At 38.3% G+C, this 25,201-nt stretch overlaps 1 protein-coding gene across 5 annotated transcripts in view; it reads left to right on the top strand.

The window, feature by feature from the left end:
• Septin2 (septin 2) overlaps window positions 1–25,201 on the top strand; it is a 39,706-nt gene that overhangs the window by 6,617 nt on the left and 7,888 nt on the right. For 4 of the 5 annotated variants that reach the window (XM_057759158.1, XM_057759174.1, XM_057759178.1 and 1 more), the window contains exons 2-9: window positions 5,081–5,111; window positions 8,311–8,431; window positions 19,739–19,825; window positions 20,283–20,406; window positions 21,453–21,587; window positions 21,717–21,834; window positions 23,468–23,569; window positions 24,053–24,198. In XM_057759158.1, the coding sequence (XP_057615141.1) occupies window positions 5,103–5,111; window positions 8,311–8,431; window positions 19,739–19,825; window positions 20,283–20,406; window positions 21,453–21,587; window positions 21,717–21,834; window positions 23,468–23,569; window positions 24,053–24,198 (842 nt within the window). In that variant the 5' untranslated portion in view covers window positions 5,081–5,102. The remainder of the gene's footprint in view (window positions 1–5,080; window positions 5,112–8,310; window positions 8,432–19,738; window positions 19,826–20,282; window positions 20,407–21,452; window positions 21,588–21,716; window positions 21,835–23,467; window positions 23,570–24,052; window positions 24,199–25,201) is intronic. The other variant, XM_057759168.1, reaches the window with a different exon arrangement.

Here is a 25,201-nt window from a genome sequence, read left to right as displayed (position 1 = left end):
CTGTTATTTAGTCTGTTCAATTCTAAGAAAAGCCTATTAATACTTCCTCGTTTGAACTGTATCTTTATTAAATTGACTTGGTAATTTTCTTTGTCTTTGCTTTGTGGTTCTGCCTGCAGTTAGGTATTTGGACAGGACATGTTATATCTTCCTTATAAATCTTTAAATGATTATTAATGCATTGTTCCTGTGTTATTATTTTCTCTTGAATTCCACTTGCTTTGTATTAACAATGTCAAGGTGTATAGATAGGGATTTGAGTTTTCAGCTGCTGCCCCAGTGCCTGCTGCCATGCTTCCTTATCTTAACGATGATGGACTCCTATTCCTCTGGAACTAATGAGGAAATTGAAGAAGTGACACCATTTATGGCTAGGAATAGTTTGTCATTAATGGCTGTGCCAAAATAATTCTGTACTAGAATCATTGATGATATAGATGGCCCCAAATAGACACTTTGCTTGCAGGTAATGTTACCAAGTAAATACTCAGGCACAGCTACTTATTTATCAGTTGAATGCACCTTGGCTGAAAGGGCAGAATGTGCACCATTATCAAAAAGCCTTAAGGAAAAGTTACTCTTTTTGGTACGGTGAGAGTGTCCCCTTTATGTCCTTTGATCAAGGCCAGGTCCTCCCAAAATATGAGTTCGAGACCAGCCTGGTCTACAGAGCTAGTTCCAGGACAGGCTCCAAAGCCACAGAGAAACCCTGTCTTGAAAAACCAAAAAAAAAAAAAAAAAAAAGACAGAATACTGGTGAAAGAATCTTTTGCCAGTACGTGGAGAAAAGAAAAGATATTCTGGGCTGAAGAGATGGCTCAGAGGTTAAAAGCACTGGCTGCTCTTCCAGAAATCCTGAGTTCATTTCCCAGCAACCTCATGGTGACTCACAACCATCTGTAATGAGATCTATAATGATGCCTCCTCTGACATATAGGTTGACATGCATATATAATAAACATGTCATATAATAAACAAATCTTTTTTTTTTTTTTTAAAGATATTCTGATACAGAAATTTCAGGTTGACAGAACCAGACTCAGATATAAAGGGGGGGGGGGAGACTGAAGAAAATATTGAATACAAAGATGATCTCATTTTAGAATATCAGTAAAAAAAAAACCAGTTAAAGCGTTGGATTTCAGCATCAGTGAAAATGAGTCATACCGAAGGAAGAAGTACTTTTAAAGCACACTTGGCCACAGTACTGTTCTAAATGAGTAAAAATGGTTCTTGTCAATCTCCGTGAGACTAAGAAAAAAGTCAGTGTTCACCCATAATATCTGTGCCTATAGCATAAGGTGTAAGGATAAGCAGACCATCTTGCAGGACTGTGAGGATGATGGAGATTTTGAACCGGAGGAATGTCGTGTTGGTAGTATCCCACTGGTATGGAAGGATTCTGCTAGGATCAGATCATTTCAAACATACCAACAGCTGCTAGAAATATACTGGTGGAAACTTCATACGTTCACTCTAGTAGTCATCTACGAGTTTGGGAAAGAAGAAAGTGAAAAAAGGCAGGATTGAATTGTGTGAAAGGGCAAAGACAGAAAATTGCTCTTTGACAGATTTTGCTTCCTTACAGATAGGATGCCAATAGTTACTATATTAATCAGCTAACCACAGACTTGTCTGGGTTTCACTCCCAAGGGAGGGAGCAGAAGTTAGGGAGGAGTTGGGGGAAGTACAAGAGCATGGAAAGCATCTGAAGTTGGGCAGGTGTTTGTCTCTGATTTTTAACTTCAGAAGATCCACATTCTCGCTTACTATTTTAAATGAGAATCCAGTAAACAGCTTTACAGTAGAGTGGGTTCTGAAACAGAAAATCTTATTTTCGGCATTGTTTAATGTAAGTTATCAAGAGTGGTAGGATGGCCTATACATGTATATTTGGGACACAACTCTGTTATCATGGGATCCTAAATATATTCTATGTTCTAACTGTTAAAGACTTCAGATGTCATTTATTAAAATCAAAATAACTTCACAATCTTGACATTTCTGATACATGGACATCAATAAAAGCAGGAAGAATTGGATGCTGGGGGAAGGAGCTAATTTTCCCGCCACAATAAATTTTAAATTCTTTTTTGATGTTTTGTCTAACATTTGTTTTGACTTTTTACAGAAGACAAACATTTTAATATCCCTGATCTCACTTAAAATTGTTAATTAAAAAAATATTAATAGCCACATTTGGAAATGAAATCCATAATTTTCACTACAGGTCATTTGCTGGTAGGAGGAGAAATCTTCAGTTCTAACTCCTGAATTACACATTTCAAACTATACCAGGAATGTAAAACAGCTAATGATAGCATTTTTTTTCCTGTGTTAAAAAAAGAGAAAATCAAGCTGGCCGGTGGTGGCGCACACCTGTAATCCCAGCACTCGGGAGGCAGAGGCAGGCGGATCTCTGTGAGTTCGAGGCCAGCCTGGTCTACAAGAGCTAGTTCCAGGACAGGAACTAAAAGCTACAGAGAAACCCTGTCTGGAAAATCAAAACAAACAAAACAAAACAAAACAAAAAAAACAGAGAGAGAGAGAGAGAAAATCATGTGTAGAGAATTTCCAGTTTTCTATATAACTTTGTACAGCCAGGTGTCTACTGTGGCATTCTTTTTACTAGTTAAGAATGTTCTCCATACACCAATATATAAAAGCAAGTCGCATCAACTTTTTAATGGAAACAGCAGTAGCTGTATGATGGAAATATTTTGTGACCTATGAGGCAGGCTGTGGTAAAAAAAAAAAATTATTTTAGACTAATTTCAGAGAAACAAATGAAGTATATTGGTTGCTGGGCTGATGAACTATATTCGGGAAGTTGTAATCAAATCCAATTCAACTATAAGATGTGAACATAGCCGAGGATGTGTGTGTGTGTGTGTGGCAGCGGCGCAGCTCACCTTTATTCCCAGCACTTTGGGAGGTAGGGGCAGGAGAATCCCTAGGAGTTCCAGTCTAGCCTGGTCTACAAAACTGAGTTCCAGGACAGCCAGAGCTACAGAGAAACTTTGTTTCGAAAAACAAAACAACAAAGAGATAACCATAAATGTGGGGTGTATATCTTTCTTAATACTTTATGCATGATTTTATACGTATGTCTATTTTTCTTTCCATACAAATGGTATTAAACTGTATCCTACATGTTTTATGTTAAAATACATTGTTAACATTTTCTCTTGTCAGTTACTCTTCTGTGACTTAAAAAACAACTTCACGATTGTCTGTGTTGGCACTGGCGGGGTATCTCTTTGCCTGCCTCTTTATTTTCAACCTTTCTTGCCCTACCTTCACTCCATATGCAGTACAATCAGGTTATTACTGCCTGGTCTGTTTGTTTTAACACAGTCTGTCTTTTATGGAGGGTACCTTTTTTCACGCTCATCTTTTTGAATTTCATCTTTTTTGTCTTGATGTTAAGATTGTTATTGATAATTTCTTCTTTTTCCCTATGTTTTGCAGATTTGATTAGGTGTTGATTAGGTTGCTGTTACTTTTACTTTTATTTTTTAAGGCTTAAACAAGATAAATATTAGCTGGGTGTTGTGGATCACTCTTTTAATTGCAGAACTCAGAGACAGACAATTGGATCCCTGTTAAGTTTGAGGCCAGCAAGAAATATATAATAGGAGGAAGGAAAAAACAAAACCCACAATGCAAGACAGATATCCAGGGCTAATCTTGAATTCACTGTTTTTTTGCCTCAGTCTCCCTTGTGTTGGGGGTACAGGTATGTAGGCCAGCACCATAGTTTTGTATTTTTTTTATTGATTCGGAAAGTCTACTTTTTTCCCCATTAGTGTTTACTTTTCCATTTATTTCCTAACTGGACTCTATTCTTTGCAGTCAGGGTATAGCTTCTGACAAACCATATTTCCTCTGACCCATTTCTCTCTCCTTTAGAAAGTTTTACGTCTCTGCTTTTACTCCTGCTCCTAATTTTTCAATTTTGCTGGGATTAATATTTTTAGTTGTTCTATTAATAGCATTTTTAAAGATTGTCCTTTCTACCCAAAGGCCTTAATTCACTCATCTATTCATAGTTCCAGAGAGCTGATTAATGTACAGACTCTGGTATTTGTTTTTGACAGGAAAATTTTATTCTTTTTTCTTTGCCTCTCTATGTTTTCCCTCATCCCAGCACTTTGAAAGTTCTTGTAATAATGTAGGTTTCCTTACTTTTTCAACAGTAAGGCTTATAGAAGCCACTAGAAACTGAGAATCAAGACTGTAACCTAGGTTTCCCATGAAACATAATAATACTGAATTAAAGGCCCATTTTTTGCATGCTTGCCTTAATTAGCCTGCCCAAATACGGTGAAGTGCGAGAACCTCATTTTTGTCTTAGGAGCTTGAAAACATTTCTGTTTGAGAGAGAAAATTGGGGTTTGCAGTGCTCACATATGTTAAGGTTTAGAAAACATCAAAGAAGCTTTCTGAGTTTTAAAGGAAATCAAAATTAACACTCCTTGTTTCCCAGAGTTTCAAGGTTGTAAAATTTGTATAAGAATTCAGTCCTCTGGGGCTAGAGAGGTGGACTTAGTGCCCAACAGCCTTTACTACTCTTTCAGAAGACCTCCATAGTTCCAGATCCAGGGGGTCTGATACCTTCTGACTTCAGAGATCACCAGGCAGGCACATAAATATTAACAAATTCAATCTGTCCTCTTTACTTGTAAATGTGCTTCACAGTGCACTTTGTACCTCCGTGCTAAAATTTAGTTCTCAAGTCACTCTAGGAATCTTTCAAGAAGAGATGGCACACAAATCACGTTACAGTACTACAGGCACAGGGGTATCCTTTCTTCTTTGAAAGGCTTCAGTTAAGTTGTAGGTTGTTTTTCTCCCATTTCATTCCTGATGTCTAAAATGTAATCGGTACTGAAAAAAATATATATATTTGGGCCAGGCGGTGGTGCACACCTTTAATCCCAGCACTTGGGAGGCAATGTTTCAAGCTATAGAGAAGCTTTAGAAAAAAACTGATGTCACATATCTGTATCTTCATGGATCATTTCATGTTGTTAAATGTGTGTATTCAAATTCAGATATTTGTTTTGTTTTTTAACAGATAGACAGAAAAATCAAGGAAGATGTCTAAGGTAAGGTCTTATGTCATATATATATGGTCTAAAGAGAAATTGTTTTATATTATCAAATAGTTAAAAAGTAGGGTTTCTATAGGTAAATTTCCAATTTTGGGTTTTTAGTCTAAAGTTTTGAGTTACCTTTTCCAAATTTTTAAATTTGTCAGTGCAAATGCTCTTAACTGTCTTAGATTTTTTTCCCAAAACCAATCAAGTAGCAATTCAGAATTCCGGTAATTCATATAATTAAATTGTTGGGGCTTTTAGACATCTACATTGGTTTAGATTAGCCCTTATAAAGTGGTCCAGATGCCGGGCGGTGGTGGCGCACGCCTTTAATCCCAGCACTTGGGAGACAGAGGCAGGTGAATCTCTGTGAGTTCGAGACCAGCCTGGTCTACAAGAGCTAGTTCCAGGACAGGCTCCAAAGCCATAGAGAAACCCTGTCTCGAAAAACCAAAAAAAAAAAAAAAATAAAATAAAGTGGTCCAGAATCTTTGTATAAATTAGCTTTAATAGATATAAGCTAACAAAGTGGGACTTGTGGCTAAAACTGCAAAATTACCATTTTTCTTTAATTTTTAGTCTTTGTCCTTTATTATTTAGTCTATGGGTGTTTATTATTACAAATGAAAAGCCATGGGACTGGAAAGATGGCTCAGCAGTTAAGAGCACTGACAGCTCTTCCAGAGGACCCAGGTTTAATTCCCAGAAACCATATGTCAGCTCATAACTGTCTCTTAATCCCAGTTCCAGGGTGCCCAAATCACATGGCAAAACAATTAATGCACATAAAATTTTAAGAAAAGAAAGCCATAACATGAGTTTTTGCTTTCTATAAAATAATGTGGAGCAAAGATAAACAAGCCATTATTTTAGAACCCAGAAGGTTTTAGGTATATTTTTATCTGTGTATATATGTGAATGGATAATTAGAAAATGTCATCCTCAAAGAAAGGCTATACCTTGTCTTTTTCATCTACTTCAGATAGTGTATTAAAATGTTTTCATTTTTAATATGCCACTGCATAAATTGAAGGATTTTTGCATGTACACAACGTGTGTGGGGTGTGTATGTGTGTGTGTAACTGTGCAGCTGCGTATGGTATGCGTAAGACTTGTATATGTGAAGATAAAAGTATGTTGTGTATATATGCATGAGTGGGAGTGTGGTAAGTGTGCATGTGGGAGTTCCTTGTGAATGACAGTCTGAGTGTGTAAGGATATGTGTTTCTTTTCTTTTTTAAAAGATGCATTTATTTATTATGAATACAGTGTTCTGTCTACATGAATGTGTAAGGCCAGAAGAGGGCACCAGATCTCATTACAGATGGTTGTGAGCCACCATGTGGTTGCTGGGAATTGAACTCAGGACCTCTGGAAGAGGAGCCAAGTGCTCTTAACCACTGAACCATCTCTCCAGCCCAAGATTGTTTGAGTTTCTGAAAGCTGAATGAGTATAGTGTGTTAGAGTATGGTGTTTGTTTGGGTATATGTTTGTGTGCATGTGAATCTTTGTGTCTGTAGCTCTATGTGAGTGCTGGCATATGAGAACAGGATGAAAGTGTGAGTGTGTGCTTGTGGCATACCAGAGGTCTTGTTCTCTGGTCTACTCAGCTTTAATGTGTTGAGTGCAGCTTTGGATGTCCACGTTTGAGAAGACACCCCCTTTGCTCAGCTCCCCAGAGTACAGAAACCGATGCTGAAGTTGCTCCTTTTAGAAAGAAGTTACATGGTGCTGGGTTCCTCACCTGCACCTGGCTGCACACACTCCCTGGGCTCGCCCACTCAGCTTTTACTGTGTGTACGTACATTAGCGTGTGTGTGTGTGTGTGTGTGTGTAGGTAGAAGCCAGATGTCAACCTTGGGTCTTTGGGCGCCATTCCTCACTATTCACCAGTGTTTTGTTTGTAGGCTTATTTGTCCCCTCTCCTATTTTATCATGTTGGAGGAGGAAGGAAGAGAGACTGAGAGACAATCAGATCTCTCACTGGCCTAGAGCTTCAACTGTCTATCTGTCTTTGCTTATCCAGGGCTGGGATCACAAAAGCTTACTACCCATGCCCAGTTTTGTTTTGTTTGTTTTTTTTGTTTTGTTTTGCTTTGGTGTGTGTGTGTGTGTTTTAATTGAGGTTATAGTGGTTGAATTCAGGTTCTGAGACTTGCAAAGCAAGTACTCTTATCTTCCCATATCCTAGATTGTGGTTTTACTGTTTTTGATTTATCACATCTTCAGTCATCTTTAGTCTTACCAGTTATTTTTTCATCAAGAATTCTTTTAACCGCCTCTTTACCATCGTGCCTCTTAACGGTGACACATGCCTATAATCTCAGCACTTGGAAGGCTGATGCAGGAAGATTGCAAGCACCAGACCAGCCAGGAATGTGCAGGGAGCCTGTCTCAAACAGATAGATATTTCAGTATAGTCAGCTGTGGGCTTAGTTTTTTGTTTCATAGTTTTTTGTTTCATAGTTTTTTGTTTTTTGTTTTAAGCTGAATTCTCAACATTCCACTCCTAGCTTCTCTGCCTTTCCATAGACAAAGTTTTGTGTCTGTCATAAGAGGAAGAATAGCAAGAATTGTTTTTTCCTGGATGCTTTCACAGACCCATCATACCTAATAACTGATTGCAGCTCCTCTTTAGCTAAGTGTTGAATGAAAGGAGTCTGTTTTCTGAATTCTCTTTATCTCAAGCTGTAATTAAATTTATTTGCACTGAGATAATTTAATATTTTATATTTTGCATAGTTAAATTGCTAAGGAGAATATTTAACAAAATATTATGAGTCAGCATATAGCTACAAAGTTTGAATCATGTTTTTTTAATGACTTATTTTTATTTTTTTTGTCTTGTCTGCATATGTATATGAGGGTGTTGAATTCCTTGGAACTGGAGTTACAGACAGTTGTGAGCTTCCATGTGGATGCTGGGAACTGACACAGTTCTTCTGGAAGAGCAGCCAGAGCCCTTAACTGCTGAGCTGTCTCTCCAGCTCCAGATTGTGTTTTCTTTTGTCCTCTTAAGTGAACACTGTTTTTTGATAATGGTGTAAGTTTTGAAAATGATAATTTGTGAAGTTTCTTTGATTTTTTTTTTTTTTTTTAATTTGTAGAACTGCTGATTGCCTATGTTTATCACAGATCTGGTAATGTCATAAAAGCAACCAATAAGATGTTCATTAGCTCTTTTTTATTTTTAAAATCTTACTTTAGCAACAACCAACTCAGTTTATAAATCCAGAAACTCCTGGCTATGTTGGATTTGCAAATCTTCCCAATCAAGTTCACCGAAAATCAGTGAAAAAGGGGTTCGAGTTCACACTGATGGTGGTTGGTAAGAAATTATTTTACTAAATATCCCCTTTTCCCAGCCTGTGAAATGCACTGATCTGACCTATCATATAATTAAGAAAATTTCTTTTTTGGCAAAATCACCTATGGATCTTAAAAACATTTGTTATTTGACCAGGATTTCACTTATATGCACATATACATTCAGGAAATTTTGTGTAAAAGGAAAATACGATTTATGCTATTTCCTTATTTGTGTACAATGAATGTTTCTTTGTGATAATTAACTTTCAAAATAGTCACCAGTGATACTTGACTTAAAGTAGTCACAACCCTTACCAGTCCTTTCCCATACTGAGTAGGTTTTTTGTTTAATTTTGTTTTCTTTGTTTTTGTTTTTTGTATTTGTTTGTGTGCACGCGTGTGTGTGCGTATATGCATGCGTGTCTTTAGTGTGCACAGGGGCACACTGTAGAGGTGGTTGAAGGTGAAGGCGTAAGTCACAAACAGTCCCACGCTAGTTTGGAATTATGATTAATAGAATGGTTATTTATTTAAAGGGGAAAAAACTTACAGATCACCATCCCAGACAACAGCCCTCTGCGCAATGAGGAAGGGAGTCTAGTCGCCGGAACCAGAGCAGGAAGTAAAGAGAGCGAGGAGGGAAGTGGCCGCTTTTTTAAAGGGAGAGAGACCACGCCCCAATGGGCTGGTATCTCAGCGGCTATTGGCTGGAGGAGCAGAAGGACCTCCCGCAACACCCCCCCCCCTTTGTTTAAGTAAGAGAGTTCTAAACCTACTATGAAATTATATACAATAAGTACAAATATCCTATTCTAACTAGCTTAGGTCTTGTATAATAAATAGCTTGGCCAAGTCATGAGTGGAAAGTAACTACATTTATATAGTCTTCAACCCCATCGAAGATCTGAGAAGGGAAATAATGTTACCTGAGTAATTAGGAAGTGCAATCAAACAACTTCCAAAACATGCAACAAATCACAGAGACAACTAGCTACCTCAGCAATCACCCAAGGTCATGTTTGCAGCATTGAAGCAACCAACTTTGGCTAAGGCCTAACATAACTGACATACCATTTTCAAAGTCAAGAAACTTGTCAAAACTATCTTACCCTGTCTTGGCAGGATATGACAGTCCTCTTTTTTCCATTCACGAATACTCTGTATTTCTGTCAGTGGTTGAGGTATGGGCATTTCTTTGACCAAAGGCCAGTTCAGCCAAGAAGAAAGGCTCCAGGTAGAGTGTCTTTGGTGCTCAACTTTCTCTCGGGAATAGAGCGGTGTTGCCAGGAGCAATTGTGTCTCACTACCACAAAACTCTGAGTTAGATTAAAGGCCATTTTCTACAGCTCTTTGAAGAGGTTGAAGAATATCTATCTATACTGAGTATAATCTCTATGTATCTAAAGAACTTGATTAGTCTAATTATAAATGACAAACTTAGAATACTATTGATCTATATAATTCTCAGTACCTATCTAACTTAAAGACTAAGACAATAAACGACTGTGAAACAAATGAGGACAATGACCTCCAAATATAAACAATGTATAAATATACATTGCAGTATGATAAATATATATCAATACACAAACAATATATAAGTATCTTAATCAGAGGTAGAAATGTACACTGCAATATGGTAAATATATACAATATATATCAATACGGTATTTGTCAATACATAAAAAATGTTTTAAACAGGTAGAAACATGCATGCATACAGTAGTCAATATAATTTCACTTTGTATCAATATATAAGAATCGATACCAATATATTTGTCTCAAAACAATAACTCACAAGTATCAACAAGTACCAATCTATTATCCCATTATCCCTCTTTTTTTTTTTCAAACAATCCCTGAGTTTATAAAATTCCTCCCCCAACCCTCAACCGTATACCAATTATAATCAACCCCTAAATGATGTCCTTAAACCCAAGGGCAAACTTTACTGGGAGAGGGGACGTCGTCATCTAGAGTTACTTCCAGCTGTCATGGGGGCGACGTTCTTTCTGGGGGATCCTATGAAAGTAAAATGATGGTTAAATTTCAAGATCAATGTCTTTTAAAATTGCAAATAGTCTCTGAGTATTTTGTGCAGGTCTGGCCAGAATGTTGTATAAGATGTGCACCGTTTCAGCTAACCAAGTTGGAACTGTCTTGTGCAGCTGCTACCCAGAACAGGTCTTGTAGTAGCGCTATCAGTATCATGACGTCATATCAACCAGGTGGAGTCGTTGTTATGGGGCCCCATCTTCTTCCTGGAAACTTTAAATGTCACTTCAGGAAAAACTCATTGTTCATTGTGAAAACCTTAAACATTAATCATATAGACATATACACACACACATATATATATTCAATGAAAGGCATGATAGATATATTCAATGAAAAGTATGATAGATGTGAAGAAAAGCAAAGATGTTTTCTAAACTCATATTTCTTTCTGTCCCCTATCATGGCTCTTGACATGAGACAGAAACTCCAGAAACTCTGGGTTTTTCTCTTACCAACAGGCTTGGAATTAGAGAGGGAATGAGCCAGAGTCCAACTTCAAAACCAGCTCTATAAATTTAGAAATATGGTTTAGTATATTTTACTTACACAACTTATTCAGTTTTCTTGATAGTTCCTATTGGGCAGGTATTTTTCCATCTGTCAGTATCCAAACATCCAGGATCCCTTGAATTTTTCAAAGATGAGTGTTTTCCTGTGGAGATAAGAACAGAACCCTGCCCCCATTCTATATGTTTTTCTTACCACCTGTATGAATATCATCATTGTGGATGAGTTGTCATTTCTCCTTTCCAAGAGGTTTCTTCTCTCCAAATCGAACCTTTATTAATTTTGATGGTATCCACAATTTTTCTTCTCCTGTGGAAACAAGAGCAAAACCCCTTCCCCAACGTAGCACATCTCCTGGCTTCCATTGAGAGGTCAGCACATCTTTGAAATAAATTGGTTGATTTAGTTCAGCAGACTTTTCCATTATCCAATGTCTTTCTGCTGCTGTTGTTCCTTTCTCATTATGTAATCTATTTCTGGGGGTATTTTCGGTCCCTTTCTGTTTGTTCAGCATATCCTTTATAGTACGATTTGATCTTTCTATAACTGCCTGACCTGTGGGATTATGTGGTATACCTGTAATGTGTATATCACATAATATATTATAATAAGCAAAAAAGCGTTTCATTTTCTTAGATACATATGCTGGACCATTGTCTGTCTTTATTTGTGCAGGTATTCCCATGATGGCCATAACTTCCAGTAGATGTGTGATTACTGAATCAGCCTTTCTGAGCTCAGGGCAGTAGCCCATTGAAAACCTGAATACGTGTCTATGGTGTGGTGTACATATTTTAATTTACCAAATTCCATCAAGTGGAACACATCCATCTGCCAGATTTCATTTCTCTTAGTACCCTTTGGGTTACTCCCTGCAGGCAATGATGTTTGATTATAGAAAGAACAAGTAGGACATCTCTTTATAATGTCCTTAGCTTGTTGCCATGTAATGGAAAATTCTTTCTTTAGGCCTTTACTATTGACATGATGCTTCTTATGAAATTCTAAGGCCTGCAACACACTTCCAATCAATAATTGATCATTCTCAGTGTTGCCTTGTGCTAGAGGACCAGGCAAACCTGTATGGGACCGGATGTGTGTTATGTACATCGGACAAAGCCTGTTCCTGATTATGTCTTGTACCTGGATAAACAATGAAGTCAACTCTGTCATCTGGTATAAATTCAGCGGTTTCAATATGCAAGATAACTCTTTCTGCATATTGTGAATCTGTAACTATATTAAGAGGTTCTTTAATATCCCTTAGCACCATAAGAATGGCATATAATTCTGCCTTGTTCCACCTTACTCAATTCATCTGACTTATAACCTGCTTTCCCTGATATATTTGCATCAATATAGAACGTATGGGCTCCAGTTATTGGAGCATCACGTACAATTCTAGGAAGAATCCAAGAAGTTCTCTTTATGAGGTTAAGTCTACCACTTTTGGGATAGTTGCTTTTAATTTCTCCCAAAAAATTAGCACAAGCTCTTTGCCATGGTTCACTGTCTTCCCATAACTTTTTTATTTCTTCAGTAGTAAAAGGCACTATAATTTCTGCTGGGTCTATACCTGCTAGTTGACGAAGTCTCAGCTTACCTTTTATAATTAATTCAGAGACCTTTTCCACATAAGTTTTTAATTTTTTACTTGGTTTATTAGGTATAGATATCCACTCTAAAATAATATCTTCCCTCTGTATTAGAATCCCTGTAGGAGAAGTTCTGGAAGGCAATATGACTAGGATGCAGCTAAGATTTGGGTTCACCCTATCCACATGTGCCTCCTGTAATTTTTCCTCAATCATTGTCAGTTCCTTTTCTGCTTCAGCTGTCAGTTTTCTTGGACTATTCAAATCTTTATCACCATCTAAGGTTTTGTTTAAATGAACTATTAGATCAGGTGTTATCCCAATAGATGGTCGTAGACTGGAATCTTTGGAAGTCATTAAGAGTCTTTAACCGGTCTCCCCTAATTTGTGCCTTCTGCGTTTTAATTTTCTCTAACCCTATTCTGTAACCTAGGTAATTAATTTCCTCTTTGAATCTTTTCAGGGGCAGTTTGTAATCCCCATTTAGGCAAGACTTTCTTTACTTCAAACATCCTTTCTAAAGTATCTTTATTTGAATCAGACAACAAAATGTCATCCATGTAATGATAAATTATGGACTTGGGAAATTGCTTACGAATTATTTCCAATGGCTTACTTACAAAATATTGGCACAATGTAGGACTATTGAGCATACCCTGTGGGAGGATAGTCCATTGATATCTCCTAGTAGGCTGAGAATTATTATAAGTAGGCACTGTGAAGTCACATTTTTCTCTATCCTTTTCTTGTAACGGTATAGTAAAAAACAATCTTTCAAATCAATAACTATAAGAGGCCATCCTTTTGGTAATAGAGAAGGCAAAGGAATTCCACATTGTAGTGGGCCCATAGGTTGAATTACCTTGTTGACAGCTCTTAGATCTGTCACCATTCTCCATTTACCAGATTTCTTTTTTACAACAAACACAGGAAAATTCCAAGGGCTGGTTGATTCTTCAATATGCTAAGCATCTAGTTGCTCTTGCACCAGCTGTTCCAATGCCTGTAATTTATCTTCAGCTAGAGGCCACTGTTTGATCTATATTGGCTTCTCAGTTAGCCATTTTAAAGGTAGGGCTGTTGGTACCTCTAAAGGTTTGGTATTTGCTGTATGTTCTTGTACAGCCTGAATGGCTGGTGGCCTTTTTCCATAATACCTCATCATATCCTTCCCAGAATTATGAGTTCCTGGAACTACAGGAATGTTAATCTGGGTATTAGCCAGGTCACGGCCCCATAAATTTATTGCATTATTGGCTATATATGACCTTAGTCTTCCTATTTGCCCTTTGGGCCCTATGCATTCAACCCATTTTGTGCTTTGTTTTACACGAGATAGGGTTCCAATTCCCAGGAACTGAACATCTACCTCTTGAAGAGGCCAATTCGGATGCCAAGATTCTGGAGTAATGATACTTACATCCGCACCTGTGTCTAATAAGCCTTCAATAAAAGTGCCATTTATACAGACTCTTAGCTTTGGTCTTTGATCGTTAATAAAAGTCTGCCAAAATATACGTTTACTCTGTCCTACTGGGTTTTTTGACTCATCCTCCATGTGTAATTCATCATTTAGACCAGTAATATTTTTTACAGCGGAAATTGGAGCTTTTAATTTTCTTGGTGAGGCACATTCTCCACTGTGATTGGGAATGACTGGGCCACTGTTGGCTTGGGGGCCTGCGAGAGGCCCCTCAACGAGTTTCCCGACGGTATCTGGTTGCCTTGTTTGTCTGTTGTTGACCTGCATTTGTTAGACCAATGTCGGCCTTACCGCATCTCCTACATATACCTGAAGGCCGAGGTCTCCTATTTTTGTCATTCCCAGAAGAGATATTATTCCTAGTAATTCCTTGCCTGCAATCCCTTTGCAAATGTCCTAATTTACCACAATTAAAACACCTGGCAGTTTGATGTCTCCTCATTGCTTTAGAAATTGCTTCTCCTACCCAAGATTCATCATTATAGCTAAACATCTCAACATTCATTGTATGCTGAATCCATTCATCCATAGGTGTTGATCTAGACTTTAAAGGCCCAATTATCTTTTTGCATTCTATGTTTGCATTCTCAAAAGCTAGAGATTCAAGAAGTATTCGTCTAGCTTCTGGGTCTGTTGCCCCTATGTCCAGAGCCTTAATTAATCTTTGCAAAAAGTCAATAAAGGGTTCTCTCTGTCCCTGCCTAATTCTGGTATATGATTCAACCCTTTTTGCTGGATCTTGTAGCCTATTCCAAGCACTTAAAGCTGCTTGGTGACATAGACACAGTACTTCATCATCATAAAGAGCTTGGACCTGTGGATCAGCATATTCTCCTGCACCAAGAATTTGATCTTGGGAAACCTCCACACCTTTTGCTTTTCCTTGCTGTTCCATATGTTTGGATTCTTCTCTGAAATAGATTTCAAACATCAAGGAAGGTCTATTATCTAAAACTGCAGACACTAACTGATGGAAATCATGGGGGGTAGCTCTAGCATTAGAAGCCCAAGTCCTTATCATTTTCTTAACATATGCAGAGTGCAAGCCAAAGGTAACAATAGCTTGCTTAATTTCTTTTAGATCATTCATTGCTATTGGCATCCATCTAGCTTCTCTGACTCCTTTGAGCCTTTAGAAGTTGACGCTTTGTCAGAATGAATTACAGGGTATGTCGCTAAAACCCTGGGTAAGCCAGTTCTAATAGCTGGTGGTGGCATTGTATCCTGTCCTTGTGCCTTCTTACTCTGTTCACCAGCTCCAATAATTTCTTCAATCATTTCAAGTCTTTTTATTATTGTCTCTTTTGAATCTTGAATATCCTGACCTGCATGAGTTTCTAGTAAAGATTGTATGGTTCTTAGGAGTGCCATAATCTTCCTAAATGATAGAATATTCAAAAGAATACTGAAACCTAGTAACCAGTAAATTAAGTTATACCCATAGTCATATAAACCTTGCATGAAATAACCCATTGTATTGGCAAACAAAACAGTAAAATTTGTGTTGGAAACGAAAACTGCCATATTATCCAGCAGGTGGCGCTGTTGCCAAGTCACGATGAAAAGGGGTCCTGTTTCAGTGTCCGCCTAGTATTTGTTAAAAAGTGGGAAATGTAAGTTGCTAAACAAAGTAAATGTAATTGAATCAATTCTGTACACGGAACCATAAACCCAGAGTCCAGGGGTAGAGAAGAGTAACCCGGAAGCCGTGTATGCCTCCATGTGACAGAGTCACCCCAAGGGGTTGCAGCTTTAGGCAACCGGCAACTGCATGCTCTGGTTTCCGCCACTCAAGCGCTTGGGAGGGAGATTTAAAAACGACTCAGAAAAGAACAAACCACGTGGGCAGAGACTACGTGGGCCTGTGGAGTTTAAATCCACGTGGGGAGGCAAACAATAGGCTGCGTGGGGACTTGAAGTCAATCTGAGGTGTCTAAAGGGAAAATATAAAGAACTGCAGCAAGAAAAGCCACTGTGTGATGATTTATGTTAAACTGCTGGCTCCATGCACAAGGCACAGGCCGCGGCCGAACTGGTGGCAGGCAGCTGAGCGGAGGAAGGAGGGGTCCTAAAACCAAACGTTGGGCGCCAGATGAAGGCGTAGGTGTAAGTCACAAACAATCCCATGCTAGTTTGGAATTATGATTAATATAATGGTCATTTATTTAAAGGGGAAAAAACTTACAGATCACCGTCCCAGACAACAGCCCTCTGTGCAATGAGGAAGGGAGTCTAGTCGCCAGAAGCGGAGCAGGAAGTAAGAGAGAGCGAGGAGGGAAGTGGCCGCTTTTTTAAAGGGAGAGAGATCACACCCCAATGGGTTGGTATCTCAGCGGCTATTGGCTGGAGGAGTAGAAGGACCTCCCGCAACAGGTGGTTCTCTCCTTTCATATTTATATGGGTTCTAAGGATAGAGTTTATGTCATCAGGCTTGAGCAGCAAGTGCTTTACTTTCTTTTTTGCTCCACTTTTAAACAGGGTTAATACAGCCAGTGGATGTTGAAGAAATGATAGGACTTCCAATACTATGTCGTAAAGATATTATGGCTCCTACTTTGCCATGGCTTGAGTCATTCTCTCTAGAGGAATCTAGCTGTCATGACCTTGTAAAAGACTATCAGGCAAGGAACTGAGGCTGCCAGTAGCCTTATTGGTGACCCACTTCAGAAGCATCCTCTAGTCCCTCTTAGTTTTCCTTTGCATGTTTGCCATCCCTGCCAACATTAGCTACTCTCTCATGAGACATCAAACCAGAAAGCTCTCAAAGACCGATATGGTGGTGAATGCCTTTAATCCCAGCACTTGTGAGGCAGAAGCAGGAGGATCTCAGTCAGTTCAAAGCCAGCCTGGTCTACATTGGTAACTCTGGGACAGCTAGGACTACACAGAGAGACCCTATCTCAAAAAAACAAGAACAACAGCGAAAAGGAGACAGTCAAATTTTCTGACAGCCTAAATTTGTGAGGTATTATTAAAGGTGAATTTGCAGAATTTTTACATATTGGAGATGATGAATATAATCATTTAATTAGTATTGTGTTTAATTTTCACTTAAAAATAGTAAATCATAAAATTACAGTGGAGGACTATTGAAATTGAATGGTTGCTTGAATGTATTTGTGTTTGTCAGATACAGATTCTGTCATACCGTGTTATGGATCATAATATATATTGTATTTTAGCATGGCAATAGAAGCCTAACCCCTAAATGATCTGTTTTCTCTAACCAGGAAACCTCTCCATATAGGGCCACAAACTGGTGAACAAATATTCAACTGCCTGATCCTAGAGGGAACATTTCTCATTCAAACCATCACAGTTGATATCCTTTCTCCTCCAGATTGTACACAGTCAGTTTATTCCCAATCAACATTTTTATTGGGCTATTAAAAAATAGATATTAAGAATCTAATTCCAAGATGGGCGGTGGTGGCACACTCCTTTAATCCCAGCACTCAGGAGGCAGAGGCAAGCAAATTTCTGTGAGTTTGAGGCCAGCCTGATCTCAGAGAGAGTTCCAGTACCGCTAGGGATAAACAGAGAAACCCTGTCTCAAAAAAACAAACCACCACCACAAAAAAAAGCCAACAAAGAAAATCTAATTCCAAAGTTTAAATGAAAATTCAGAGAACTTAGAGTGAATAAAGCAGGTTAGAACATGAACAAAGTTGCAGAACTTAACTAGATTTGAAGACTTACTTACAATAATCAAGGCATGGAGACTAATAGCCCAGAAATAGATCCATGTTATAAGGTTAGCTACTTTTGACTGAGGTACCAGGATTATTCAGTAGTGAAAAGCTAAATTTTTAAAAAATACTAAATGAGTGTTGGTGGAAAAAAATTATCTTAAGCTAGTACTTCCTATTGTACTTGCAAATTAACTTGAAAGAGATCCTACACATAATGAAAAGCAAAAATTTAGAAGAAAGTAGATAAGCATAATTTTCTGACAGAGCTATCACATATCTCATAGATCATAAAGAATAGTTATAAAGAAGGGAAAAAATGTTTCATTAAATATTATGTTGGTGGTTAGAGGGATGTCTGATCCATTATGAGAGCTTGATATTCTTGCAGAGGACCCGGGTTCAGTCCAGCATTCTTGTGAGGTAACTCAAAGCTGCCTTTAACTCCAGCTTCTGGGGGATTCATCTTCTCTGTTCTCATCAGGCTCTTGTACTCACTTCTACATAACCCCCAACCACACATACACATAATTTAGTGTAAATCTTTTTATTTTATACAGAAAAATATTACCTTGAAGCTGGAGACATGGCTCGATGTAGCTGTACTTTCTCACTGGGACTGCCAACCTGCAATCAATGACCTAGAGACTCAGAAATTATGAATGGTTGACTTTAGCTTAGGCTTGCTCCTAACGAGTTCTTATTACTTAAATTAACCCATATTTTTTCTTTATTTACATTCTTCCACGTGGCTCTTTATCAGATCTTTGTACTGCCCATCCTACTTCTGCATCTGGCTGCTGTCTCCGCTTTTTTCTTCCTAGACTTCTCTCTCTGCCCAGAAGTCCCACCTATATTCTCCTGCCTAGCTATTGACTGTTCAGCTTTTGATTATACCAACAAACCAATACATCTTCACACAGTGTACAAATATCCCACAACATATCCTTGGAGGCATTTTACTTGTTGAAGGAGTAAGGGAAACCCAGAGATCTGCATCCCACCAAAGCATTTTTCTAATTATTGTTTATCAATAAAAACTTGGGAATCAGATTTTGGAGTATGAACTTGAATGATCAGAAAAGCTGCGGTGAAGCAACCAGTGACCCTCCCCCTCTCATTCCTCAATCCAAAGAAACTGAGACTCTAAACCCCACCCTATACTCCTTGTGCTTTTCTGTTCTCAGTCCTCCAAACCCTCTGGTAAATTTTGGTCAGCTAGTAACTAGCTCCACCCTCTGATTCAAAGCAAACTTTATTGAGAGTCTTGGGAGCTTCAGGATGTGATCAAAATATCCAGTAACAGCTTATACATTGAGAGTGAACACTGCTCTCTAAGAGGATCTGAATTACATAGTAAAACCCCATCTCGGAGCAACAAAATCACTTTTCCATGGATGGTGCTTATACACACGCAGCATGGCCCATACTATTGTCGTCTTTCCTATAATACAGTTTCTATAAGAACTAGTGCACCTTGAACCCCTGGTGATAAGATTGTTTGCCTTATACTAAGAAGTTTGGGAAAGCACTAAAATTGGTGTGTGCTGTTAAGACCTAAAATCTTTATCAGATTATTCAAAAAGCATAAAGAAGCATGTCATACATGTGGTTTCATGTATGCTAAATGTGTTTTTGACAGGATCAAGTGTACTTTCTTAATTTGAGTAGTAGAAAATCGTTGTGAAAGTATTGAAGCACAAAGAATCAGTGAAGTAATTAATGAAGGTTTTTAAGAAATAGAAATCAAAGTTTATTTTAAAGAACAACAGTGAAATTACAAAGTACATTCTATACACCTGTGAAGAGATAAAACTGTTTGTGATCATGCCACTACCAAATTGTACTATCCCATTGTCTTGGATTCTTGTTCTTTAAGCAGGTTGCTCATCTTCTTTGAGCATACATGTCCCTTTTCGTGAAGCAAATGTGATGGTAAACACTATAGCTTTAACAATTATATGGGGAACGTCATGACAATGTTTTCATTTCAGGTGAATCTGGTCTTGGAAAATCAACTCTCATAAACAGCTTATTCCTGACTGATCTTTACCCAGAAAGAATTATACCTGGAGCTGCAGGTGAATATTTTTATGTTACTGTTAAGTATAATTTTTACCTGAATATTGTTAGAATATATAATTGATACCTTAAGCCTTAGATGTATGTTTTGCTTAGTCATTTTGTGTTTTATAGACTGTCCACTTAAGTATGGAAAGTGGGCTCTTTTTGAGCTCCTAGGATCTTGATTGTAGACTTTGTTCTGTATCTGTGCAACTAACCTTTATTTTATTTTGTTATCTAGTAAAGTCCTAGTTTTCTATCTCTATTGTACTTTGGATGAAAAACTCAACTGAAAGAATTTTATATATTTAAAAAGTTACATGGGTGGTGGTGGCAGACATCTTTAATCCTAGCACTTGGCAGGCATACCTTCTTGCAAGTCATTTTTCATAAGAACATAGATAATGGATAATCTTTCCTTTAGTATGTTTGATTTTTAAAGTACATTTTCTATTAAATTTGTTTCTTTTCTAGAGAAAATTGAAAGAACTGTCCAAATTGAGGCTTCAACTGTTGAGATTGAAGAGCGGGGCGTCAAGCTTCGGCTTACAGTAGTGGACACACCTGGCTATGGGGATGCCATCAACTGCAGGGATTGGTAGGAATCCAGAGGGTGCAGAACCCCTAACGTGCCAAGTGCTATGCATTTTTTTACTTATTTAATTGAATGGATTTACATTTATAGGCAATGTTAATAACACTTGAAGTGCTGGATCTAATCATTTAAAAGTACTAAATATTGGCTATTTTGAAGCAGTGTTTCACTATATCATATAGGCTGGCCTTCAATTCAAAATTCTCCTGCCTCGTCTTCCTAAGTATTTTGATAATACGTATGAGCCGCTATGTTCAGCTTGAGAATTTTTCTAAGAGCACTCTAATAAGACCTGAGATTCAAAACTTAATCTGTAATTGCTAACATAAAGCACTGTGATATGAACTGCAACCAGTGGACAAGTTGCTGTTTGTATATGTACGTTTTTTCTGTATGGTAGGAGGTGAAATTGAGTCATAGTACCTGTGAATGACTTCCCTTTGCCATTATTTTCACAAATAAGGAAATTAAGAAGGTTAAGCAGCCTGTTCATCGTGCAGAAAATCCTACTTTTGTACCTGCTTCCTTGTTCTAAACCTGCTAAAATAAAGTGTCAACTTAGCATCACTGAGAAAAGGAACAAGGGGTTCCTTTTTGCCCTTCTTCTGCATTAAGAATGCCCCCCTTCTCACCATTCTGTGAATGTGCTATCCTGTTTGACAGCTTATGTAATCCTGACTTGGACTGCATGCTTTCCCATAGTGCCCTGCTTCTTGGCCTCCTGTGAAGCAGTGGAATGTTTTGAAAGGGTTGGCAGCCTTCTAATTTCACAGGCTACCTGTCAGATACTTTGTAACTTGTTGTACTTAGGTTGTTGAGTCCCACTTTTTCACCAAACCTACTTAATACTTGTTACATTTTAAACATACACACACATGCACACATGCACGTGCACACACACACCTTCATTTTGCTAAAGATTAACAGTCAGTCTTCTCTCATGGATTGTTTTATGTACTATTGGGAAAGGGAAGAGAAACTTGTTTTCCTTTGAAGTTAGTGACTGCCTGTCACTGTACCCATGATTACTCTTGAAATTTGTGTTTCAGTTTTAAGACAATTATCTCCTACATCGATGAGCAGTTTGAACGCTACCTACATGATGAGAGTGGACTGAACAGGCGGCACATCATTGATAACAGGGTTCATTGTTGCTTCTACTTTATCTCACCTTTTGGACATGGGTGAGTCAGTTGTTTATCACGGAAACCTGCTGCATGTTGTAATATAAGAAGTGAGGTGCTTTTGAGAAAAACAAATTGTGTTGTATGCATGGTCTTTCCCTAAATGTGACTTTTGAATTTTGTTTTTAGATTGAAGCCCTTAGATGTTGCATTTATGAAAGCAATACATAATAAAGTGAATATTGTGCCTGTCATCGCAAAAGCTGACACACTCACTCTGAAGGAGCGTGAGCGGCTGAAGAAAAGGGTAAGAGCTGGCTACAAATGCCTCCTCAGCATGACTTTGAACCAGCTCAGGAAGCAGGAGGAAGGAAGATTGCAACTGAGTTACCAGAGGCAGGACTACAGAATTCATTTCCCATTGTGTATTGGAATTCAAAGCTTACTCACTGTTTGAAGAGTTTTTGTTTGTTCTAGTTTTTACTTTTTATCCTCATAGAAGAATCAGATTTGTAGAGTTTAAATTCTTCTTAGATAAAATTAGCCTCGTTGAATAGCAAGTGGCTGAGTAAAAGGAACTCCCACAAGTATTAAGTGAATGCTATAACGAAAGGGTGCACTCTCCAGTGTAACATGGACGGGCCTGGCTTGTTTGTTGTTGGGGTTTTTGTCCTGCCCGGTACCCCCAGCTGTTTAGCCCCAAAGAAAATCACACATAGGTCTCCATAAATTATAAGCTGATTGGCCCATTAACTCTAGCCTCTCACTGGCTAACTCTCATATCTTGATTAACCCATTTTTCTCATCTATGTTAGCCATGTGGCTCAGTATCTTTTTTCAGTGGGGCAGATCACATCCTGCTGCTTCTGTGGTCTGGGCAGGAGTGGGAGGAATCAGCTTCCTCCTTCCTAGAATTCTCCTGTTCTCCTTACATCATTTCTACTTCCTGTCTGGTTTTCCCACCTATATTTCCTGCCTGGCCAATCTGCGTTTATTTAAAACATGATTGACAGAATATAAACAATTCTCCCACACCACTCCAGGAAAGTCTGTTTCGCTGCAGTGGTCCACTTAAGAGCTTGTCTAAGTAGAACTGTTCCCTGTGTTTGTTGCTGCTGTCTACCACCTGATGCATCTCAGCCAGTCCAACACTGACCAGTCTCTATGGTTCCCTGTTTGGTTGGTTGTTATTTTATTTTTGTTTTCTGAGATAAGGACTAAAGGCATGTGCCACCATGCCCAGCTCAAGATTAGTTAATTAAAGAATTTTAATATTTTGAGATAGTCTCACAGTGTAGCCTTGGCTGGCCTGGAAATAGCTATGTAAAATAGGGTGGCTTTGAATGCGGAGGTCCACCAGCCTTTGCCAACAAGCACTGGAATCACTCTTCCAGAATTCTTTTTGCCTACATTATACACACCTCTTCTCATTCCATGATTATGTATGAAACGCCTGCCTGTTGCCCAGGAACTTTAGGTGCTCACAGTATCTCTTTGTTCTCGGATTCTTGTCTTGGTAGATGATGGTGGGAATATTTTCACTTTAGCTGTTGTACTGGGGCTATCATTAATATTGCTACTGCTTTGTATGTTGAAAGTGATGGCTTGCCCGCGATTATTACTGTTATTGTTAAAAGTGCAAACATAAATAACCTTTTTAACAGTTCTTAAAGTACTTGAAAATAACTTATTAGTTGTTTGGTCCTCAGTATTCAAGTACCTCTTACGTATTTCTTGTATATTATTTTGGTTTTGTTGTCACTGTTTTAAGGTGATCTTACTTGTACTTCTGGCTTATCTGGACCTTGATAAGCAAATTAAATTGGCTTTGAACTTAACAAGGGTCTGTCTTGAGTACAGTTCTTCTGAATTTCTAATATGGGCTAGCTAAAATGATATACAGTTAACTAAAATTGATTCTAGTTTTGCTATTTTTCCAGATTTTGGATGAAATTGAAGAGCATAACATCAAAATTTATCACTTACCAGATGCAGAGTCAGATGAAGATGAAGATTTTAAGGAACAGACTAGACTCCTCAAGGTAAGAACTGGCTCCAGATACATAACATGAACAGCTCTCTTCCCTGTTTTCTTACATACATATTTTAAAAGACAAATTTGATCAAGACTGGCAAGTAATATATTTTGATTTCAGTATATTTAGGAAATTTTTACTTAAGGCTTGAACGTGTCATTGCAGATTTCATTTGCCCTATTTGGAAAATAACTGACATTTCTAAGTGTATGCATTTAGCACTCAGTCAAACATAGTTAAAGCCAGGTGTACTGGCATACCTATTCAGTACCAGCACTGGAGGCTGGGAAATGCAGAGGCAGGATGATCACTGTGAGTTAGAGGTTAGTCAAGTCTGCATAGCCAATTCCAGACCATCCATAGCCTGTCTCAAAACAATAATAACAGAAAAAGCAATTTTGTAATATAGTAACATGAAGTCATTTCTGTGTTCATTGTTGGTTTACAGTGAACGTTGGTATTCTCCTACTATCTTATATTTCTTTTTAGGCCAGTATCCCATTCTCTGTGGTTGGCTCTAACCAGTTGATTGAAGCCAAAGGCAAGAAGGTCAGAGGTCGTCTCTACCCATGGGGTGTTGTAGAGGTGGAGAACCCAGAACACAATGACTTCCTGAAGCTGAGAACAATGCTCATGTAAGACATTGATTGTATTCATTATAGCAGGGTATACAGGGTATACCTGCATCAGACTGATAAGACCATTGCAGTTAGGGACTGAGGTTCTTTATTCGGGCTCTGAATCGCTGTTGAACTAACTTCTTTCTCATAGTACTTGTTCTTGCCCTCTCTTCTTAAGTCACTGATGCTAAAGGAAAATTAAACCTTAGCTACGGCCCAAGAGGTGCTAGGTCTTGGTATAGAAGAAGGTGGACAGCCTCTTGGAGTTGTCCCAGGCCCAGCTCTGACACATGGTGCTCCTCCTTGTTAGCCTGAAGATTTCACATTTGATGGACCCAGGTATCCTTGAGGTTTCTGTTTATTTTTAGCAACTGTTAAACTTCTTTATAGTTGAGTTTCATGTCTAGTATTAAAGATGTTGGTTGGCTTCAAACTCAATATGTATACAATTATGACTTAGAACTTCTGATTCTCCTACCTTCCCAGTGCTGGTATTCTAAATATGTGCCACCACACCCAGTTTGTACTGGGACCTGAACTCAGGGCCTTCTGCATGATAAACAAGCTCTTTACTAACTGAATTACATCCCCAGCCCCATGTTGTTACTAAGAGAGTAAAGTATAGATGTGACTTTTCTGTTGCTGTGATAAAACACCAGAACAGCGACAACTTGTAAGGGACGAGTCTCCCTTGGCAGGGAAGCTGCAGGAATGGTAGTCAAAAGCTGAGAGTCCACTTCTTTAACTGACTACAAGAAGCAGCAAGAACATACTGCAAGTTGCATGACGCTTTGAAATCCTAAAACCTACCTCAATAACAGACTTCTTCCAGTAAGGCAACAACTCTTAGACCTATCCAAACAGTGCCAGGACCAAGTATTCAAACATCTGAGCCTGTGGGGAACTTTTCTCATTCAAACCATCACATTAGAAGAAAGCATATTGTTTTTTTTTAAAAAAAATACACTTTGAGGGGGCTGAAGAGATAACTCAGCAGTAAAATGCATGCTACTCAACT

Source organism: Chionomys nivalis, chromosome 2, assembly GCF_950005125.1.
Source record: "Chionomys nivalis chromosome 2, mChiNiv1.1, whole genome shotgun sequence".
Taxonomy (NCBI): domain Eukaryota; kingdom Metazoa; phylum Chordata; class Mammalia; order Rodentia; family Cricetidae; genus Chionomys; species Chionomys nivalis.
This window is presented reverse-complemented; position numbering and strand designations above follow the sequence as displayed.